Source organism: Dendrobates tinctorius, unplaced genomic scaffold, assembly GCF_039654945.1.
Source record: "Dendrobates tinctorius isolate UK_male_01 unplaced genomic scaffold, ASM3965494v1 ptg000005l, whole genome shotgun sequence".
In the NCBI taxonomy this organism is placed as follows: domain Eukaryota; kingdom Metazoa; phylum Chordata; class Amphibia; order Anura; family Dendrobatidae; genus Dendrobates; species Dendrobates tinctorius.
Genome location: NW_027361673.1, coordinates 13,775,086 through 13,795,911, shown reverse-complemented (window position 1 = coordinate 13,795,911; position 20,826 = coordinate 13,775,086). Strand labels below are relative to the sequence as shown.

Below are 20,826 nucleotides of genomic sequence, written 5' to 3'. Positions count from 1 at the left end.
CCAGATGAGATTGCTTTTACTGTATATATCTAGCCACAGTTTTGTTCAATGGTTGGGTATGGATAGCATATGTAGGGTAAGTCAGAAAATTATCAAAGATGTGAAAACCACTATTCACCTTTTTTGTGTGGCTTTTTTTTTTTTAAACTCTGTGTTTCTCTGGTGGTGTTTTTTTCTGTGGTTTATTTTACCTATTGACAAGCCGATATGTGTTTTTCATATTGAACATAATACAAGAAACCAACTTAAATAAACGCTATACTGAGACCATGCCGTGTTAAAAAGATGCCATGGATCCCAACGCAATAACAAAAGAAATGGAAAAAAAAATACAAAAAAAAGTCAAGTTTCTTAAGTCCTGTTAGAACAGATGAGCAACAAAATTCAAGCCATTCTTGTCTAAGGTCCATTTTGGGCCTCAAAAGCAGCCAAACCAGGGCAGTGTTCACTTCTCCACCAACGATCCTTTTTCTCTCTTTTTTTGTGTTGTTCCAATACACACAAAGGAAATAAACCTGTGTATTACAAAACGTGTAATTGCAATATTTTTCTGGGATAAAAACTTCATTTTCTGGGACTATTTCAAGGGTGCCAACACTTTCGGCCATGACTGTATCTACTTTTCAGTGGCTTACAACTAAGATCTGGCCAGAGCGTTTTTTGCTAGAGTTTTCAGTATATTTTCTTTGGCGATTTAACAGTTTTTTGGGGGTCATATGTTACTACACAGACTGTAAGTCTAATTATAATGTATTTTTGTTTGTGGCGTTTTTTGTTTCTTTATCAAAGTGCATCAAGTGTCACGTTTGGCTTTTTGGGGTATTTTTCCCACAGTCGTCTCTATTAACCTGGAAAAACCACAGGCAAAAATACATCTTAGGGCAGTTTCACACGTCCAGATAATTCCGGTACCGGAAAAACCGGTACCGGAGCTATCCGTGTCCGTTTGCATACGGAGGTCATCCGTGTGCTATCCGTATGTACCATCCGTGTGCTGTCAGTGTGTCCGTGTTTTTGAAAAATTATTTTTAATGTTAACCCTTTGACTTTTAAAAACGCACACGGATCGCACACGGACATCACACGGACAGCATCCATGTGCGGTACGTGTTTACACGGACCCATTGACTTGTATGGATCCGTGTGATCCGTGCTGTTGCACAAAAACGGACATGTCAGCGTGTTTTGCACACGGACATACGGTCCGTGAAAACACTCTGACATCTGCATAGACATATTCATTAGAATGTGTCTACGTGTGTCAGTGTCTCCGGTACGTGAGAAAACTGTCACTACACGTACCGGAGACACTGATGTGTGAAACTGCCCTTAAACATGTGATATAGTAGAAAAAACAGACTTGTAAAAAAAAAAATGAATGATTAGCAATTATAAGATTTCCTTCTGGAGAACTTTTCTTTACTAAATGTATCATACTTTTTGGCTACATTTTGCAATTGGGTTTCACTAAAATGTTCCTCCATTTGCCTCCTATAGTCTCTGCATTGAACTGTCTATTTTATTTCTACATTCAGAATGAGTTAACTGAAAATCCGCAAGTGAGCTCATTCTGACAGGTGTGCCGGCTGAGCTGATTACCACAAAGTTTAGCTCAGCTTTTATGTGGTCATAAATCAACAGAAAGAAGCTCAGAAGAAAGAAGACAAGAGTTATAAATTTTCCCACCAAAACAAGGTCACAGAATAAGATAAAAACATGAGGAAAGCATTTCATATTTGATATTGCTCAGTCCATAATCAGCTAAACTATTAAATTAGAATGGTATATATCACACCTAGCAAACACTGTAAAAAAAAAAACATAAAACAAAGCCAAACCTACTATTACTTTATATTTGGGACATCTTGCGTCAAAAAATTAAATAAGAATCAGTAAAAAGGTTGCATGAAATGCAAAATTACATTGCAAAATTCTATCATTCTTAAAAAAGGCTCTCTTCTGCTCCGGCGACAAATAAATTAAAAAGGTATTGTTTTCAAAATATGGCAACACAGAAAGAGGAAAAAAAAAAATTAGAACAAAAAATATTTTTTTTCCAGAAAATAAATAAAATATGTCTAAACTATACATAGTGAACAGCGGCGGAAAGAATGTTGTATAGTATAAGAATATTGTGTGACTTTTCTGTTATAGGAAAGATTGAACAAAAAATATTTTTGCAATTTTTGAGGGGATATTAAATAAACTGAAAAGACAATGACCAACTTACTAATAACATAAAGTACAATGTGTCACAAACAAAAGCAATATCAGTCACCTTACTTAGTAAATGTATTCCAACGTTATTGACAAGTAAAGTGACATCTCAGATTTGAAAAATGGAGTGTGGTCCTAACGTCCCAAATAAGTACCATAGTTTCGTTAAAGGGGTATTTTCAAGTCATCTCCTGAGCAGCGAAGAGCAGAACAGTCTCCTTAGTTCCTTGTTTTTAGAGTGGGCTTTCCTCCTGGAGTGACTGGTATAATTAACATTAAAAATATAGTATTAGCACAGCTTCTACTGTAAAGGCCCCATCTCACATAGCGAGATCGCTGAAGCGTCACCGATTTTGTGACGCAGCAGCGATTTCGCCAGCGATCTAGCTACATGTGATGCATAGCGGCGACTGGCCCCCCCGCTGGATATCACTGATCATGCTCGAATTTCCTGGGCCATTTTTTCATCGTCGGCGTCCCGCTGGCCAGTGCGCATCGATGCGTTTGACGCCGACGAATGACCTCGTTGGCGACGCAGAAGTCAGGGATGCAGGCGGGAATCGTCAGAAAAGCTGCTGTGTGGCAAGGTACCAACGACCGCCGAGGTCGTTATACGGATCGCCGTCGGATTGCTGCGTTGTTGGAGAGATCTGCCTGTTTGGCAGCTTACTAGCGACCACGTAGCGATGCACCAGTGATCCTTACCAGGTCGTATCGTTGTCAGGATTGCTGGTGTGTCGCTTTGTGAAACGGGACCCTAACACATATGGCTGCCTATGGTTTGCTATAAGTCTACACTGTTATCTCTATGTGTATATACAGGATAGTAAAGGATTTGGACAAGCACAGAGCTCCAGACAGTGAGAGCAGGGAGAGCGGATTAGAACTGCTCTGAAAGCTGTGGTCTGGTGATGCTGCAAGAGAGAGAGGGGGAGTGGGAGAGAAAGGGATGGAGATGTGAAGATAACTGTTGTATAGAAATCAATGGTTTGGAGAGCGTTGACTGGGATGTTAAGAGTTAAACTCTCTCCTGACATGTAGCTACTGTGCACTAGTGATGAGCAGTCCCACTCTCTTTGGTGATCCGGCTCTCACGGCTCCACTCACCAAAAAGAGCCGGCTCTTTTGGATCCTAAATGGATCCCTATTAAATATGTGTTCACAATATGTGAACACATATTTAAAAAAAAAGTGAATGCGGCCGAAAGTCAGCCCACTCATACACAAAACCCCGCCCACTTGCAGCTAGCATCAGATTAAATCACCGAATGGGAGGGGATTGGGTCAGGTGGGCGGAGTCACTTCCGCAGAACACCGGAATTTTACGCCCAGTGAGAGCCATTTACAGAATTCAGTAGCTGTCAAAAGCTTTACTTGCCGGAAAATGACAGCACCTTTTCATCCTACCTAACTAAAAAAAGCAATTTAAAAACTACCGGTATATTGTAAAAATAGTTTAAAGTCCATGTTTGGGACCGGTTCCTGCTCAGCCCTTATTCACACAGATGTCACTTTGACGCATGGTAAGGTTTTAATACTAGAGGTTAGGACCATCCGAAGTTTGGGTACACCTTGACACTGGTGGGATGGATTTTACTCTTTTTTTTTGTTAATCAAAACGGTGTTTTCTAAGTAGCCAATTTATTTACATGCAATAATGCCTTTACTTATGTACTTGCAGCAGGGTATATGGTTATTTTGATTCTGTCTAAGGTTTCATCTTTTATCGTCAGTAGCACACCACTCCCAAAGCCTTCTGTCCTCCTGCCTTTCAGGACACGGTGCACTCCTTGGCTAGTGACATGGTTGCACCTCTGGCCCGAAGTGAGCACTCTCCTATGCTGTAAGTAGGGGCTGCTTTGCCTCTGCAGCATCAGAGGAGCAGTGAAGCTGGCCAGATCCAAACATCCAGTCAGCTTCAGAGCAGCGCTCCTTACCAAGAAAACTGGCCGCTGCTGAGAGAGTGCAGCAGTGGCGGGTAACCTAAGCAACGAGAAGTGCACAATGGAGAGGATTTTTAATAATAGGTTAACTGCAAAGTTGCTTTTATGGGCACTTTACAATTTTATCCTTTTAAGGAGATGAGACGACCACTTTAAAAGATATATACACTTTTTCTTAAGGTGAAATTCTTTAACTTTAGTCTTACAAAGATAAATCAGTAAGTTATAGCCGGCAACAGTACATGCAGAGCTGAGTGCGCAGGCAGCTAAGGAATGTCGCCTTTTCAATACCCAGAACAAGAGACAAGGCACTAACAGACAGCAGCATTTGCCAAAGCTCCAGTTTCTCTTCACCCGGAACAATGCCCTCTTTGTGTGGGCAGCAAAAGACGGCTCCCGCTCCCCATTCTGAAGCCCTAGCTATAGAGGATGCAAAGCGTTAGGAAGAAAGACTGCAACAACTTCTCCGCCATAATGGGCGCTGTTCATTTTGTGAACATGCTCTTCCAGTCTGAGGGAGATCGGTATTAGTCGGAGCCTCCAGTATAACGAGACTAAGTACAAGCGCATCATGTCAAGCGCATCATGTCTAGCGCATCATGGCCAAAGAATGTGGATTGGATTTGTATCATTTACTGCAGTAAATCAGCATCACATAGCATGAAATTATATAGAATTTCATATTTGTGTTCTGCATTACACATTATGTATGTGATTATTTAGAGAAAGTTATTTAATGCTTTACAGCGCTGCCCCAGCAAGCAGTGAGCAGGGAGGCAGGAGAGCGGTAACTCCGGAAGACAGAAGATGCAACAATCCTATTAAAACATTGCTGTAGCGACCTATTTTGGATTTCAGGACAAAGCTCCATCTTGCAAACCTGACACGTCTCACTTTACTTGGCAATCATTTAGGAGATGACTATATTTATGAAAGTGGTTCTCAGATGTTTTGGAGTGACACATTCTTTATGTTAATAGAAATTTACGCCAATATGTTTTAAGTTGACTTAATTTACAAAAAAAAAATGCAAACATTCACAATTTTCAAGATTCGCTAAAAACAGAAAAATCACCAAAAATACTAAATACCGTAATTAACAATTACCATACGTCTACATCATGATGCCATCTGGTTTTATATGTGCATTTATTTTTAGAGGACATTAGATAACTTATAAGTTTAGCAGATATTTTTCAAATTAACTTGGGCAGAAGAAATAAGATGTATAATTATGTACTCATTGGAAAAAAAAAAGGATTTTGTTCAGCTCACCCCTCATTGATGCTGCAGCAAGGTCCGAGCAAGGACACGTCTCCACTTGGACATCTTGAAATACTTCACAGAAAAAGGAAAGTCCAGCTCAAGAATTTTCCGAGTCTAAGAGTGTATACCGCTCGAAACGCCTACAGAACCTCCTGGGCACACTCGTGCGGCTATCCCATGTCAGGGTAAAAACCGCAATGATGACTATAGCAGCTATGCTTGTATTTTAATGAAACAAATAAAGAAAATTCTGGATTTTACTCCTTGAGCTGGACTTTCCTTTTTCTGTGAAATAATTATGTACTAAATTGTAAAACACTGGGTAAAACTGTCACTGAAAAATACTTTGGTGTATGGGTGGACGACAAACTCAATTTTAGTGACAAATGCTAGGCAGCTGCTACCAAGGCTTATAAAATAATGGGACGAATTAAAAGAGGTACAGTTGTGCTCAAGAGTTTACATACCCTGGCTAAATATTTGCTTTCTTGGCCTTTTTTCCGAGAATATGAATGAAAACACCAAAACTTTTTCTCCACTCCTGTGTAGTGATTGGGTGAAGCCATTTATTGTCAAACCACTGTGTTTTCTCTTTTAAATCACAATGACAACCCAAAACATCCAAATGACCCTGATCAAAAGTTCACATACCCCATTTCTTAATACTGTGTATTGCCCCCTCTAACATCAATGACAGCTTAAGTCTTTTGTGGTAGCTGTGGATGAGGTTATTTATTTTCTCAGATGGTAAAGCTACCCACTCTTCTTGGCAAAAAGTCTCCAGTTCCTGTAAATTCCTGAGCTGTCTAGCATGAACTGCATGCTTGAGATCTCCCCAGAATGACTCAATGATATTGAGGTCAGGAGACTGAGATGGCCAGTCCAGAACCTTCACTTTGTTCTGCTTTAGCCAATGACAGATCAACTAGGCATTGTGTTTTGTATCGTTGTCATGTTGGAACGTCCGAGTACGTCCTATGCGCAGCTTACGGGCTGATGATTGCAAATTTGTCTCCAGTATTTGCTGATAACGTGCTACATTCATCTTTCCTTCAACTTTGACCAAGTTTTCTATGCCTTTGTGCTCACACATCCCCAAAACATCAACGATCCACCTCCGTGCTTTACAGTAGGAACGGTGTTCCTTTCATCATAGGTCTTGTTGATCTCTCTCCAAATGTAACATTTATGGTTGTGGCCAGAAAGTTCAATTTTGGTCTCATCACTCCAAATTACCTTGTTCTAGAAAGTTTGAGGCTTGTCTCTGTGCTGTTTTGCGTATTGTAGGCGACTGACCATGTAGCACATTTTTCTTCAAGTGCCTCCTTATTGTGCCCCTTGAAACAGCCACACCGCTAGTTTTCAGAGTCCAGTATTTCAGCTGATGTTATTTGTGGGTTTTTCTTTGCATCACAAGCAATTTCCCTGGTTGTGGACAAAAGTTTTGTTGGTCTACCTGACTGTGGTTTGTTTTTACAGAGCCCCCGATTTTCCATTTGTTAATCACAGTTTGAACGCTGCTGACTGCCATTATTAATTCCTTGGATATCTTTTTGTATCTATTTCCGGTTTTATACAGTTCAAATACCTTTTCCCATAGATCCGTTGACAATTATTTTGCTTTCCCTATGACTCACAATCCAGAAATGTCAGTGGCTGGATGAAAGATGCAAGAATCTGTCTGGATCGCAGAAACTCATTCAGCTTTTATGCATACACACGGATTACAAGCAAACAAGTCACAGGTGAGGATGTTACTTTTAGTAGCCATTCAAACCCATTTGAATCAACTTCTGTGCATGTTATCAGGCCCAAATCACCAGGGTAGGTAAACTTTTGATCAGGGTCATTTAGATGTTTTGGGTTGTCATTTTGATTTAAAAAGAGAAACACAGTAGTTTGACAATAAATGACTTCACCCAACCACTAACCATGAGTGGAGAAAAAGTTTTGGTGTTATCATTCATATTCTCTGAAAAAAGGCCAAGAAAGCAAAAATTCTGCCAGGTATGTAAACTTTTGAGCACAACTGTATACATGTTCACAACGAGAACACGGTTTTACTTCTATACAAGTCACTAGTGCGGCCACACTTAGAATATTGTGTATGATTTTGGTCTCTGGTTTCTACGAAGAACATGGCTGAACTTGAGCGGGTGCAGAGAAGACTAACCAAGGGTATTAAGGGAATGGGTAAACTGCAACACCAAGACAGGTCATCAACCTCAAGGTTATTAATTTTGGAAAAACGAAGGCTTAAGGGTGATCTTATTACAATGTACAAATATATGAGGGGACAGTGCAGAGATCTTTCTAATGATCTTTTTACGCCTACTCCTACTCCTGCGATGGGGACAAGGGGGCATACTCTACATCTAGAGGAAAAAGGTTTAATCATAGTCACAGATTCTTTACTGTAAGAGCAGTGAGACTATGGAACTCTCTGCTATATGATGATGGAATAGTTAATTAATTACTAAAGTTCAAGAGGGGCCTGGATGCCTTTCTTGATAAATATAATATTCCAGGGTATGGGTAATATATTTTGTGATGAATTGTTGACTCAGAGAAGTCTGATTGCCGTATAGCGTCCGGAACGAATTTTCTCCTAATATGGAGCTATTAGCATCTGCCCCATGGGGTTTTTGCCTTCCTCTGGATCAGGATGTTGGGCTATAGGATGAACTCAATAGACTTAAGTCTACCTTCAACCTTAAAAACCATGGAACTATAAATACAACATATGGCAGGAATATAAACAGGAATTTATGGAGTATAAACAGAGTGGGCCCTAAAAATGAACCATGAGATTAGAAATAACCAAGGAGTTTACTACTGTTACTACACCCTCAGCAGTTAAGCCCCCGTCACACACAGCGATCTCGCTAGCGAGATCGCTGCCGAGTCACAAGTTTTGTGACGCAACAGCGATCTCACCGCGAGATCGCTGTGTGTCACACTTATCAGCGACCAGCCCCTCTGCCGGGTATCGCTGATCGTGCTCGAATGGCCTGGACATTTTTTTTAATCGTTGGTCTCCCGCTGGCCAGCACGCATCGCTGCATGTGGCAGGCGGGAGAGCAACGATCAGCGAGCTAGAGCCTGGTAACCAAGGTAAACATCAGGTTTCTAAGTGCCGCGCGGCGCTTAGAAACCCGATGTGTACGTTAGATACCAGCGCGCTGGTGCATGGAGCTGGTAACCAAGGTAAACAGCGGGTTTCTTAGCACCACATGGTACTTAGAAACCCGCTGTTTACCTTGGTTACCAGCTCCCTGCATCAGCGCGCTGGTATCTAAGGTACACAGCGACGCGCGCGCTCGTCGTCGCTGGTGCTGATTGCTGGTGAAGCTGCCTGTTTGGCAGCTCACCAGCGATCATGTAGCGACACACCAGCGATCCTGACAAGTTCATATCATTGTCTTGATTGCTGGTGAGTCGCTATGTGTGACATGGCCCTTAGTGACACAGGTTGCATCAGAATCCATACTAATTCAGTTTCACGACACAAACATGTATCTATCGTAGACACATGAAGATAGACAGAAAGAAAAAAAAGAAAGATAGACAGATGAAGAAAGAAAGAAAGAAACAAAGAAAAAAGAAAGACAAATACTCCACTTTTATCCCCAAGCACAAATCAAGGGTAAGGTAGATACCAGCAATGGAAATTGATACTTATTGATAGATATAGGTGACATCTGCAGACAGTGGTATTTACGGAAAAGTGGGGACCACATCGCAAAGATAAGATTTAACTGCAATCTGCACCAGATTCTCCACCCATGAAAAATGTTTGTCAGAACCTATAAAAGGACACTTTTGGAGTTGACGGAAACGTAGCCCCAGTCAAGACTTTTCGCTGTTCTTGTGACAAGATTCTTCTATAGGAAGAGCATGATACATGAAAACTAAATTCCCAGTTATGGAGGACATGGAGCCTGGATCTGTTCTTTGATGCCTGTGCGAGGCTGCAACTGGTATGGTGGCCAGTGGCTTGATGGCTCTGGTATGGGAACACTAGGTGCCACTGTTACGGAGGAGGCTAATAACTAGACTCTGTGTGGAAAAATGGTTTTACAAAGCCTCCATTCCAGTGGTAGTGTTCTGCCATCTATGCTTGTAACTCACCATGCCTCCCATGGTGATGATGATCACGGCAGAGCTTGGTATTTTTGAGTAACTGGCTGCATTGCATTTCAACTCACTTGTTTACCCTGTGAAAAACAAATTTGATCTCTCCTTTAGGCTCTATTGCAGTTTTTGGCTATAAATTTGACTAGAAATGCCTTATACTGTCATGACTGTGATTAGCAGCAGTCCTTTATGCTACAAAGAAAATACTTTCCTCCTCTTTACTTTTAAAAAGAGAACTCATCCCAATGTTTCAGCGGGGTTGGGAAGGAACTGTATTTCACCCATGAGGGAACACTGGCCACAATCATCGAGGAGGTTCAGCCCTGTATTATTCTGGCCAGGCAGCTGAGAAATGTTACACTTGATGGACAATGGTCTTTGCTTAACATACGGTGATTGACTATATAACTACACATGCTGTAATCTGATTCTTTTTATAACAACTATGTGTAGTCCAAAAATCTATTTTTTACGCTTTATATAGAAAAAAGAGAAAAAGAGATTTATTACTATGTCTAGGAATTTGTAGAGAGGCTTTGACAGAAATTGTTTTTGTAATTCAAGATTTTGGATGGTTCTCAGACCTAAATATTAACTGGGCTAAATCCAATATTATGGTATTGAATTACAAAAAAACAGACACATTTGTAGATGTATCATCTTCAAAACTGCGATATCTTGTAAGATGTCTAAGTATTAAACTTGGCGACATGATAATTTATTGTGTTATATAGAACTGACCATGCTACAATGATTTACTAAGCGTACAAGAAAGGCTAAAGCGTGGTCCCTTTTCTCGTCCTCAATGTCCTTTAGAGTAACTTATTTGACATCTGCTACTATACTAGAGACGAGCGAATCATGGTCCAGAGGCCACGTCAGTGGTCCATGGCCGCAGGACAGGAGCCCTTCAACTGCCTCCTACCTGTTGGATTCCCAGCAACTCTTCTGATTTGTAGGCTCAGCTTGACATCATCACTGTAGTGTGATACATGCATGACGTTGCATCGGGCCCACAAATCGGAAGACCTGCTGAGAATCTGACAGGTAAAGAAAATCGCAAGGCTAGCGTCTAGCGTCCACGGGCCACTGTTGTGGTCACTGGACCAGGGTAATGCAAAAATTTGCTAATTTTTTAAATACATAAATATACACCAGAATGACCCTTTTTGTGCTAAATAATGGCAATGATTCATAATAATAATGGCCAGTTTTAATGAAGAGTGGACAGGAATAAGATGCAAAATGGAATCTATCACGTGGAAAAAACGCTATTAAACGCTATTAACCTGCACATGTAGGGTAAGCTGCAGGTTAATAGAGCTCTGAACATCTGAACATGAACTTAGACCCCCGCTGCTGGGAGGAAATTAACTTTATTCCTCCCAATAGCATTCAGGTTTCAGTCATGAGTGCAGCGCCGGCGTGAGTTCAGTCACAGCTCTGAGTTTAGAGAGCGACGGCTGTAACTGCACCCTGGCACTGACTGTCAGCAACTCAGCATTAGGGTCTGCTGTCAGTCAGTGATGGGGCGTGGTTACAGAAGCCTCTCTTTATGTACAGGGCAGTGACTGAACCTGAGGCAGAGCAGCCCCATGACTGAAACCAGAGCGCTACCAGGAGGAGTAAAGTTAACTTTCTCAGGTCAACGGGGTTTTAAGTGCTGGAACCAGGCAGGTCCTTAACGCTATTAACCTGCAGACTAACCACATATCTGCAAGTTACTAGCATTATTCACCTGACAGGATCCATGTGATTTCAGCTGCTGTGCGCCACCGCAAGAAATATACTCCAGCCCTATTGAGGTGAAAATTATGATGAGTTTGTTTGACACTCAGTCATTCCCCCTCTTTACTAGACTCCACTCACTTTAAAATATTGGTGGGCATGGTTGGGAGGGCAGCAAACACACCCAAAGTTGAAAAATGTGTGATATTTCAAACTGTGTTACCAGATTTTCGCTAAAAATGTTTTATAAATCAAACCCAGTACGTTCTTCATTAGTTGTAATCGTGGAAAGTTTGATTTGAGGAGGTAAAGTGTCCAAATTTCCTAAAAATTGAGTTCTAGAGTTTAAAAATTAAAAACTGTTCTTCATTATTCAGTAAAATGAAATAAACTGATACAAACTTGAACACGTATAGATCTTTAGAAGTAGAGCTGGTAACAACTGCTAATAAGAAATAATTTGCTTACATGTTTAGTAAGAGTAAAAGAAAATGACAGCACATAGAGTTGGATAGAGCAAATATCAACATACTTAAGATGCTCACGATAAAAATAGACCAAAATGGAAATTCCAGCTCATTATTAGGAACAGTGCAGGACACACTGCATACATATTTTTTTTTCTGTGGTTTATATGTTTAGTAAGAGCTAGAGTTAAATGAAAAAAAAAAAAAAAGAAAATTAGATGGGATTATTCACTGTGCACCGATACAATATAAAAACACTTTGTACATTTACCGCATTTTTCAGACTATAAGACGCACCCCAAATTTTCAGTAGAAAACTGGGGAAAAAATTAATGCGTCAAATAGGGGTCCGTCTTACAGTTTTAAATTCATCTTACCCGGGGGGGGATCGGCAGCGCTGGGGGCAGCAGGAGTCGGGCGATTCTTCCGGTGGTCCGACGTTGTAGGGTGATGATCTCGCTCCCATCCCAGCCTGGTGCGGCAGTTTCGGCGGTGCTCGGTGCTGCGGGGAGCTCCGGCGACATTATGTGAAAGCCCGAAGCCCCCCCAATTCTATTGCCATAATGCTGTGGCCTCCGGGAAAATGGCCACCGGAGGCGGCGCATGCACAGATTGAGATCTCAGCAATGAGATCTCGGAGCTGAGATCTCAATCTGCACATGCGCCGCCTCCGGTGGCCATTTTCCCGGAGGCCACAGCATTGAGGCACTAGAACTGCGGGGGCTTCGGGCTTTCACATGTCGCCGGAGTCCCCCGCAGCACCGAGCACCGCCGAAACTGCCGCACCAGGCTGGGATGGGAGCAAGATCATAGCCCTACAACGTCGGACCACCGGAAGAATTGCCTAACTCCTGCTGCCACCACGCTAACTGTAAGTACATTCCGACTATAAGAGGCACCCCTGTTTTCCCCAAAATTTTCAGGGACAAAAGTGCGTCTTATAGCCCGAAAAATACGGTAAATACATTTCAAGTTTTTTGCTTTGTTTTTTTTTTTATGAAAATGAAGAGATAAAGGTATTATAACTGAAGGAGATACTGTTTTTTTTATTTCAGAATTTTCAGCAAAAACATATACAAATGACCAATATCTGTAGAGATGATGACAGTCTCCCTAACATACACTAACTTTAAGTTTACTCCAACAAACAATTTGTTCACTGAGATTCTTCTCTAAACCACGATTTGTTGTATAAGTTCTAAGAAGAATAGAAGAATAAATAGTTGTGTAGTAAACCGTGGGACATTTTAGGAATTGATTCTAAAATATTTGACCACTTGTCAGTAGATGCTGGTATATATCTCTTTCCCATATTAAGATGTATTTTTCTAGATATTTAGTGAAAAGTGGTTTATAGGAAACAATCCTGTCATAGACTTGCACTGAGTATACACTTGAAAATACTCGTAGAAAAAGTGGTGTCTTCTTTAGGGTGGTTTCTGAGACTACATACCATTCAATTGTCACTGTTTCAGCAAAATTTGTATAAATCAAAATCACAAGCAAAACAACATTTTGTAACAAATCTTATTGAAGAAATCTGTTATTCTTCCACTTATGAGCCACTTTGTCTCCACCCACATGCCTTCTGAACTCACCATCTACTCTGAAAGACAGGTCAAATTTGTATCATTTGTCCTTGGTGCTTAAATCTTCCATAATTTCTCGGCTTCAGGAAGCAAATTTCAAACTTCTCTCACAGTGGTAGAGGGCCTCCGGTTAAGTTAAACAAAACGTTCTCCTCTATTGACCCTAAGTGTTGGAGATGTGGATCAGGTGAGGGAAATTTTGATCATATCTTTTTGTCCAGTTTTACAACCATTCTGGACTAAATAGAAAAGCATTATCGGGTCGATTACAGGCATTTCATCTGAAATGGGTCCTGAACAATTCCTTCTACAGCTCTGTGAGACTTCCGTTTCCTCTCTACTAAGATTTTTGGTGATGGCTGCCAGAGCTTGTATTCCGCTGTTATGGAAGAAAGCTAATCCACAAATGACATAGGAAGAGAAAAAGATCTTTGCTTCAGCTGTTCTAGCAAATAATTTACTTCACCACGGTCCTGGGATTCATAGCTACACTGCTCAATACCTCTGTATATTGTCCTCCTTACTACTGATGCTTCTACACACAGAAAAAGAACAGCAGAATTCCACATGTCTGTGTGAGTTGAGTATGGGAAACATCATAGAAGCTAGTTTCCTCCCACTAGATCGGAGAGAACTGAAAATTAAAGATCTTGCAGAGTGGAATACTAGAAAAAAAACTGCAGGATACAAGTGTCAAAATGACCAGAAATGTTGTTATTCCTGATATAGACATTATCAACTTATTTTAAATGTTATCTAAAATGGCACGTGTATGTCAAAATTTGATTCCTGAGCTCAGACCTCAGGGTTTACAACTATCAGCAAGGGATTGTTTCCTAAATGAAGCCCATCCATCATTGCTAGATATTAATGAAAGATTTTAATCTGTGTGTGTGTGTGTGTGTGTGTGTGGGGGGGGGCAATAAATGACCACATTATGACATAACATATAGCAATACATCTCAATAAATAAACTTACAATCTACATAGTCCTGGAGGACTCTATAGAGATGTGTAATTGCTTAAAGATTGTATAATTAGTGAATACCTGCGGACCTTTGTTTCATCTTCTTGGGCAATCATACACACACATCACATGGACACTTACCTTGCACCCTTCGCATGCACTGACTCCATAATGATATCCTGATGATTTGTCCTGACACACAAAACAGGGTTTATAAACTCGAGGTGGTGGGGGTGGGGATGGGGGACTCGGTACTAACTCCTCGGAACTAGTACTCTGTGTTTCGATGGCTGGAAAACAAAAGAAAAAAATACACTCTTTAAGTGTGTTTATTTAAAATGTGTAGACAAGTTGCTAAAGGACTGAGAGGCGACAAAACATACTGACTGTACTACAAGATGATCGGATACCTTCTATAATCTCTGTATTTGGTAGTTAAAGGCAGTGGGTGCTCTCGGCTTTAAGGGATGTGGAGCTGCTTTATAGTCTTTACTGTTGTTTTAAAACTTGACAGCTCTGCAATTTACAATTGTAGCAATCAGGAAGGGTACAGGGAAAAGGAAGCAGCTCACCATGACGCTCATCCAGTCTGGACGGAAAGGAAGCAATGCTCCTTCTATACACACACAGCTTATTTACTTTGGTGTGAACTGATGGCTTCCAGAACAATATGAAACCAATGAGTGTATTACACAAATGCCACGAATATGGGCTAATGGATTTCTATCAGTCATTCTTGGGTGAAACATATTAACTTCCTAGTACTTGTACTGATCATACATCACAATGATCAGGTTAGGTCTGCAAACAGTACCCAAAGAGAAAAGCAGTGGATGTAGTCAAAGGACATCAGCATCAATAAGATAGTTACAATATGGAAAACCAGATATGGAAAGAAGAACAGATAGTAAGGCCGTTTCAGATTTCCGACATTGACAGTGCAAGTATGGACCAGCAGCCGGTCGTTTGACCTGAACTCAACAGGCTCATAAGTGCTCGTGATGCTTTTGAGTTTGGATCAAGAGAACTGCAGCTGATACGAACATCATACTGTGAAGGTTGGGACTGTGATTCTGATCTAAACCTAATGGAATGGAAGATGAAGGGATAGAGAATGTATTTCTTTAAAGGGAACCTGTCATGTAAAAAATGTTAATAACATGCAGATATGGGGTTAATCTGCAGGTTAATAGAGTTCTGACACCATACGGGCAATGCACTGAGAGACCCACTACCGAGAGGAAATCAATTTTAATCCTCCTGGCAGATATGGTCTTTCAATCATGGGGTGGCACCGGCACTGTTTCAGTTACTGCTCTGTGCACCACCCTAATGATGAGCCGGCAGGACTATGGTGTGTACTATTGTGTGCACTACTGATTTTTGGGGAAAAAATAAAATGTGGGCAACTCTTTAAATACAGAATTGCGATTTGTTTATATATGAGGTACATAAAAAGTCAATCATCTTGTAAACACTTAGCATTTGTTACCACTTAGAATCAGTACTTTGTAACAAATGCCAAGTCTGAGTCTAAAGGGCCTTTTACACATAGCGAGATCGCTAGTGATATCGCTAAAGCGTCACTGATTTTGTGCCACAACAGCGATATCACTAGCGATCTCGCTTTGTGTGACACGTACCCGCGACCGCCCCCTCCCCCCCGCTGGGTATCGCTGATCGCGCTCGAATGTCCTGGGCCATTTTTTCCTCGTTGGCGTCCCGCTGGCGCCGACTAGCGACGGATGGACGCAGGCGGAAGTCGTCATCATCGCTGCGGTGTGACAGGTAAGAGCGACCGCCGACGGATCGCTTATCGTCCTGACCGAGTCGTATCATTGTCGGGATCGCTGGTGCATCGCTAAATGTAAAGGGGCCCTAAGTCTATAGTTCAGAGCTGCATTTAAAATTCTACTGCCACTTTTTGGAAACAGTCAACAATCTTGTCCACAGATGCACATCTACAAGCTAGATATGTTTTACCAATGCAAATGGACAGGATTTCTATATTATAATATGCATTTTGGCATACAGATGGCAACTTTCAAGAATGCAAATTTTCAGAGCAGATAATGCCCAGACGTCAGTGGTGGGAGATTTTAGCAAGTGTGGGACTACTGGCAAAGTTGATACACATGACACAAAAATTGGCCGACGAATGATAGCTCATCGGTCAAAAAATGATTATTTATTGGCAGGAATAAAGGCATCTTGAACCGCATCAGTTATATTTTTTTCATGTGATGAAGCGATCAGTGCTTATCATAGGTCAAAAAAAATCCAACATGCCCGATCTGTTTTTAGTCAGACAGTGGTCCAAACAATCATTTCATTGACCGAAAGAGAGAACGATCATTCTTTATAGTAAAAGTTATCCATTTTTCCCGACTTTCATCTAATGTGTACAGGGGTCTTCAAAGGCTAGGTTCACATCTGTGTTATATGATATAAATATAAAAAAATATATATTGTAGTACCAGATCTGTGACATGACACACAGCAAAGGGTCCCAACACACCCAAGGGACTTATAATGGGGTCTAGTGGGTTTCATCATGGTGTTTGCAATTTTAATGAAATAAATAAAAGATTGCCACACATTAAATTCTGAGACATAACCAAATCCTTTTTAGGGTATCCATTTAATTCTTGAAGACATTCATTCCATTCTGGCAAAGATTTTTTCAACACAGAAATGCAGGAAAAATAGCAATTGTGAACAATCCTTATACGTAGACAACAGTCTTTGGTCGAGTTCTTTTCTCACGCCATGGGAGACATATAGAACTTTTTTTATTACCGTATGTGGCCTACTTTAAAAATAAATAAACTGTTTTAGTTTAAATTTAGTATTTCTCTTAGCCATATACAAAAGTTCAGCATATTCTTTGCCACATCTAGTCCAAAACAAGAGCTTCCTAACGTTGCCCTGGGATCTCCGGATCCTGACATTCAGTAGGAGCAGCTGACTTCCTCACATCTAAGAAATGATTCTACTCTTACAACATGGTCTGGACAGAGTATAATTAAAATGCTTTTTCTTTTTTTGTGTGTCTTCACAGCCTATGAGCCTTTAATAAAAACAAGTGAATCCTCTGGTAAGACAAACCAGAAAAAGGAGAAATACAAATCTTACACAAAAGAGAATAAAAATCCCACAACAAAAACACATCTAAATATTCTGAGAAGCAATCAGGAGCAAATATTACAATAAGTGATAGGATGTGAATGATATCCCAACAAGCCACTGAACCCTAAAATTGAAATTTCTACCTTTGCGAATCCAGCAATCTATTCAGTGTTATTATACAAAGTCAGCATGGAAAGTAAGTGGCTTCCTCCGCACACAACTAGTCGCCGTTGCAGAAGGAATGAAAACAGGTAAAATGACCTGTCAGCTCGCCAGACATATCCATTTAATGAAGGAGTTCCATTTCCTATCTGAAGCACGGGTTCCTACGACTCCACAATACACTATTCTTCTATTATTCCTCCTGGAAATGTACAAATTAAAATTAGGGGTTACTATTCTCAATGGTAATAGATGTGTCCCTATATAATCTTGACTAAAAAGACGAGGAGAGGGTTATATACAGGCGCCATTTCTAGGAGGAATGACGGAAGAACAAAGAAATGCTCTTCTGGGAAGCACAGTATGTATGAAAAATGGACACGTTAGGCGATTCTATACTGAAGCAGTGCATGTATAATGCGCAACAGACATTAATGACTCTGGTCCTGAATCCTGGTCATCTTTTATATGAGTAACACAAATAATTAGTGACGTATAGCCTCTTCTGATTAGTATGCCGCCACAACACAATTACACTGCAGCGTAACACACACAATGCCGCAGCGGTGTACTAATCAGAAGAGGATCCGGCGGCCAAGATCGGATATGACAACATACGGACGTTATAAGAAAGGAGTTTTCAACCAGGACAGTAAAGAATGTGTCACAATCTGCATGAGGACCTGACATAACTTTAACACTTGGAATAACTTTTCCCTCGGTAACAGATAAGGATATCAGAGAGGAATTTTGTGACCACATAAAAGTACAAGGCTTCGAGTCAAGTGTTTACACAATGTACACCTTTATATTTTTACATTACAATTTTAGTACATCTTCCATAAATTCACAGGCCATGTTGAATTTTTACCTTTATTAGAGAGCCATCTTTATGAACAATTTATTAGAATATAGCATTTCTTCTTAGATATTTCTATTCACTTTACTAGAGGGTAAGCTGTGGAGACCCCAAAACCATCTGGATACAGATATGCTGGTCTTTGTCTAATGATTTTTCAGTATCTTTAACGCCATAGTGACCAAGCTAATTTAGACCTTAAAGTGAACCTGTCAGCAGAATTGTGCACAGTAACCTACAGCCAGTGTCAGGTTGGCACCGTTATACTGATTAAAATGATACCTTGGTTGATGAAATCCGTCTTGTGGTTGTTGTTTAATCTTTATTTTCAATTTTGAGTTAATGATATGCTTGTGCTCTGGGGCGGTCTGTGGGGGTCTGCATGTGGTGCTCTGAATTCATCTGTATGGCTTCTGACAGGTCACTGATCCCTCACTGATCTGCCCACTAGTTTACATATTGAATATATGTAAATACTGAAAAATAAAAAAACCCTTCTGCAGGTAGTTGCCGGCCGTGTCACATGCTCTGCAGCATAACCGCATGTTTAATGTCCTAATAATAACTGTGCTTGATGTTGTTCAGATAGTAAAAAAAAATTCTATTTTAAAATGGCACCCGCCGCGCCTGCACAGTGGCAGCCCTCGGAGATAGCCATGAGCTGCTACTGCGAAGGCGGTGCTATCTTGCATGAGGGCATTTTTTTTCTTCTCCAGTAAAATGGCATTTATCTGCAAAAATGGTTTATTTATGAACCTGTGGTACGTTGAGAGGTCTGATACATTATTCGGCAAGTAAAATACCATATTTATCCCATTTCTTTAGTATTTTTATGAGCATTGTAAAAGGCTAAGGCTAGTTTCACACTTGCTTTTTTTTGCAGCGCGTTTTTCCCGCAAAAAAACGCATTGAAAAAACGCATACAAAAGCATACAACTGCTGCGTTTTTTTCAAGCATTTTTATGAAAAAAACGCAGCGTTTTTATGCGTTTGTATGCGTTTTTAGTGCGTTTTTACCGCGTTTGCGTTTTTTCCCTCACACTAACCCAAACCATGACTTTACTAACCCTAACCCTGACCCTAACCCTAACCCTAACCCTGACCCCAACCCTAACCCTGACCCTAACCCTTAACCAAACCATACTTAACCCTAACCCAAACCCTATACCCTAACTAACCCTGACCCTAAACCTAACCCTAACCCTAACCCTGACCCTAACCCTGACCCTAACCCTTAACCAAACCATACTTAACCCTAACCCAAACCCTAAACCCTAACTAACCCTGACCCTAAACCTAACCCTAACCCTGACCCTAACCCTTAACCAAACCATACTTAACCCTAACCCAAACCCTAAACCCTAACTAACCCTGACCCTAAACCTAACCCTGACCATAACCCTGACCCTAACCCTTAACCAAACCATACCCTAACCCTGACCCTAACCCTTAACCAAACCATACTTAACCCTAACCCAAACCCTAAACCCTAACCCTGACCCTAAACCTAACCCTGACCCTAACCCTAAACCAAACCATACTTAACCCTAACCCAAACCCTAAACCCTAACTAACCCTGACCCTAAACCTAACCCTAACCCTGACCCTAACCCTGACCCTAACCCTGACCCTAACCGTAACCCTGACCCTAACCCTTAACCAAACCATACTTAACCCTAACCCAAACCCTAAACCCTAACTAACCCTGACCCTAAACCTAACCCTAACCCTGACCCTAACCCTGACCCTAACCCTGACCCTAACCCTTAACCAAACCATACTTAACCCTAACCCAAACCCTAAACCCTAACTAACCCTGACCCTAAACCTAACCCTAACCCTGACCCTAACCCTAACCCTGACCCTAACCCTTAACCAAACCATACCCTAACCCTAACCCTGACCCTAACCCTGACCCTAACCCTTAACCAAACCATACTTAACCCTAACCCAAACCCTAAACCCTAACCCTGACCCTAAACCTAACCCTAACCCTGACCCTAACCCTTAACCAAACCATACTTAACCCTAACCCAAACCCTAAACCCTAACTAACCCTGACCCTAAACCTAACCCTAACCCTGACCCTAACCCTTAATCAAACCATACCCTAACCCTAACCCTTAACCAAACCATACCCTAACGCTGACCCTAACCCTGACCCTAACCCTTAACCAAACCATACCCTAACCCTAACCCTTAACCAAACCATACCCTGATCCTAACCCTAACCTTGACCCTGACCCTAACCCTTAACCAAACCATACCCTAACCCTGACCCTTAACCAAACCATACCCTGATCCTAACCCTAACCTTGACCCTGACCCTAACCCTTAACCAAACCATACCCTAACCCTGACC

At 41.1% G+C, this 20,826-nt stretch overlaps 1 protein-coding gene across 9 annotated transcripts in view; it reads right to left on the bottom strand.

Moving 5' to 3' along the window:
* Positions 1–20,826, bottom strand: part of RARB (retinoic acid receptor beta) — a 965,418-nt gene that overhangs the window by 200,461 nt on the left and 744,131 nt on the right. For all 9 annotated transcript variants that reach the window (XM_073568382.1, XM_073568363.1, XM_073568380.1 and 6 more), the window contains one exon: positions 14,456–14,604. In XM_073568382.1, coding sequence (XP_073424483.1) covers positions 14,456–14,604 — 149 coding nt within the window. The remainder of the gene's footprint in view (positions 1–14,455; positions 14,605–20,826) is intronic.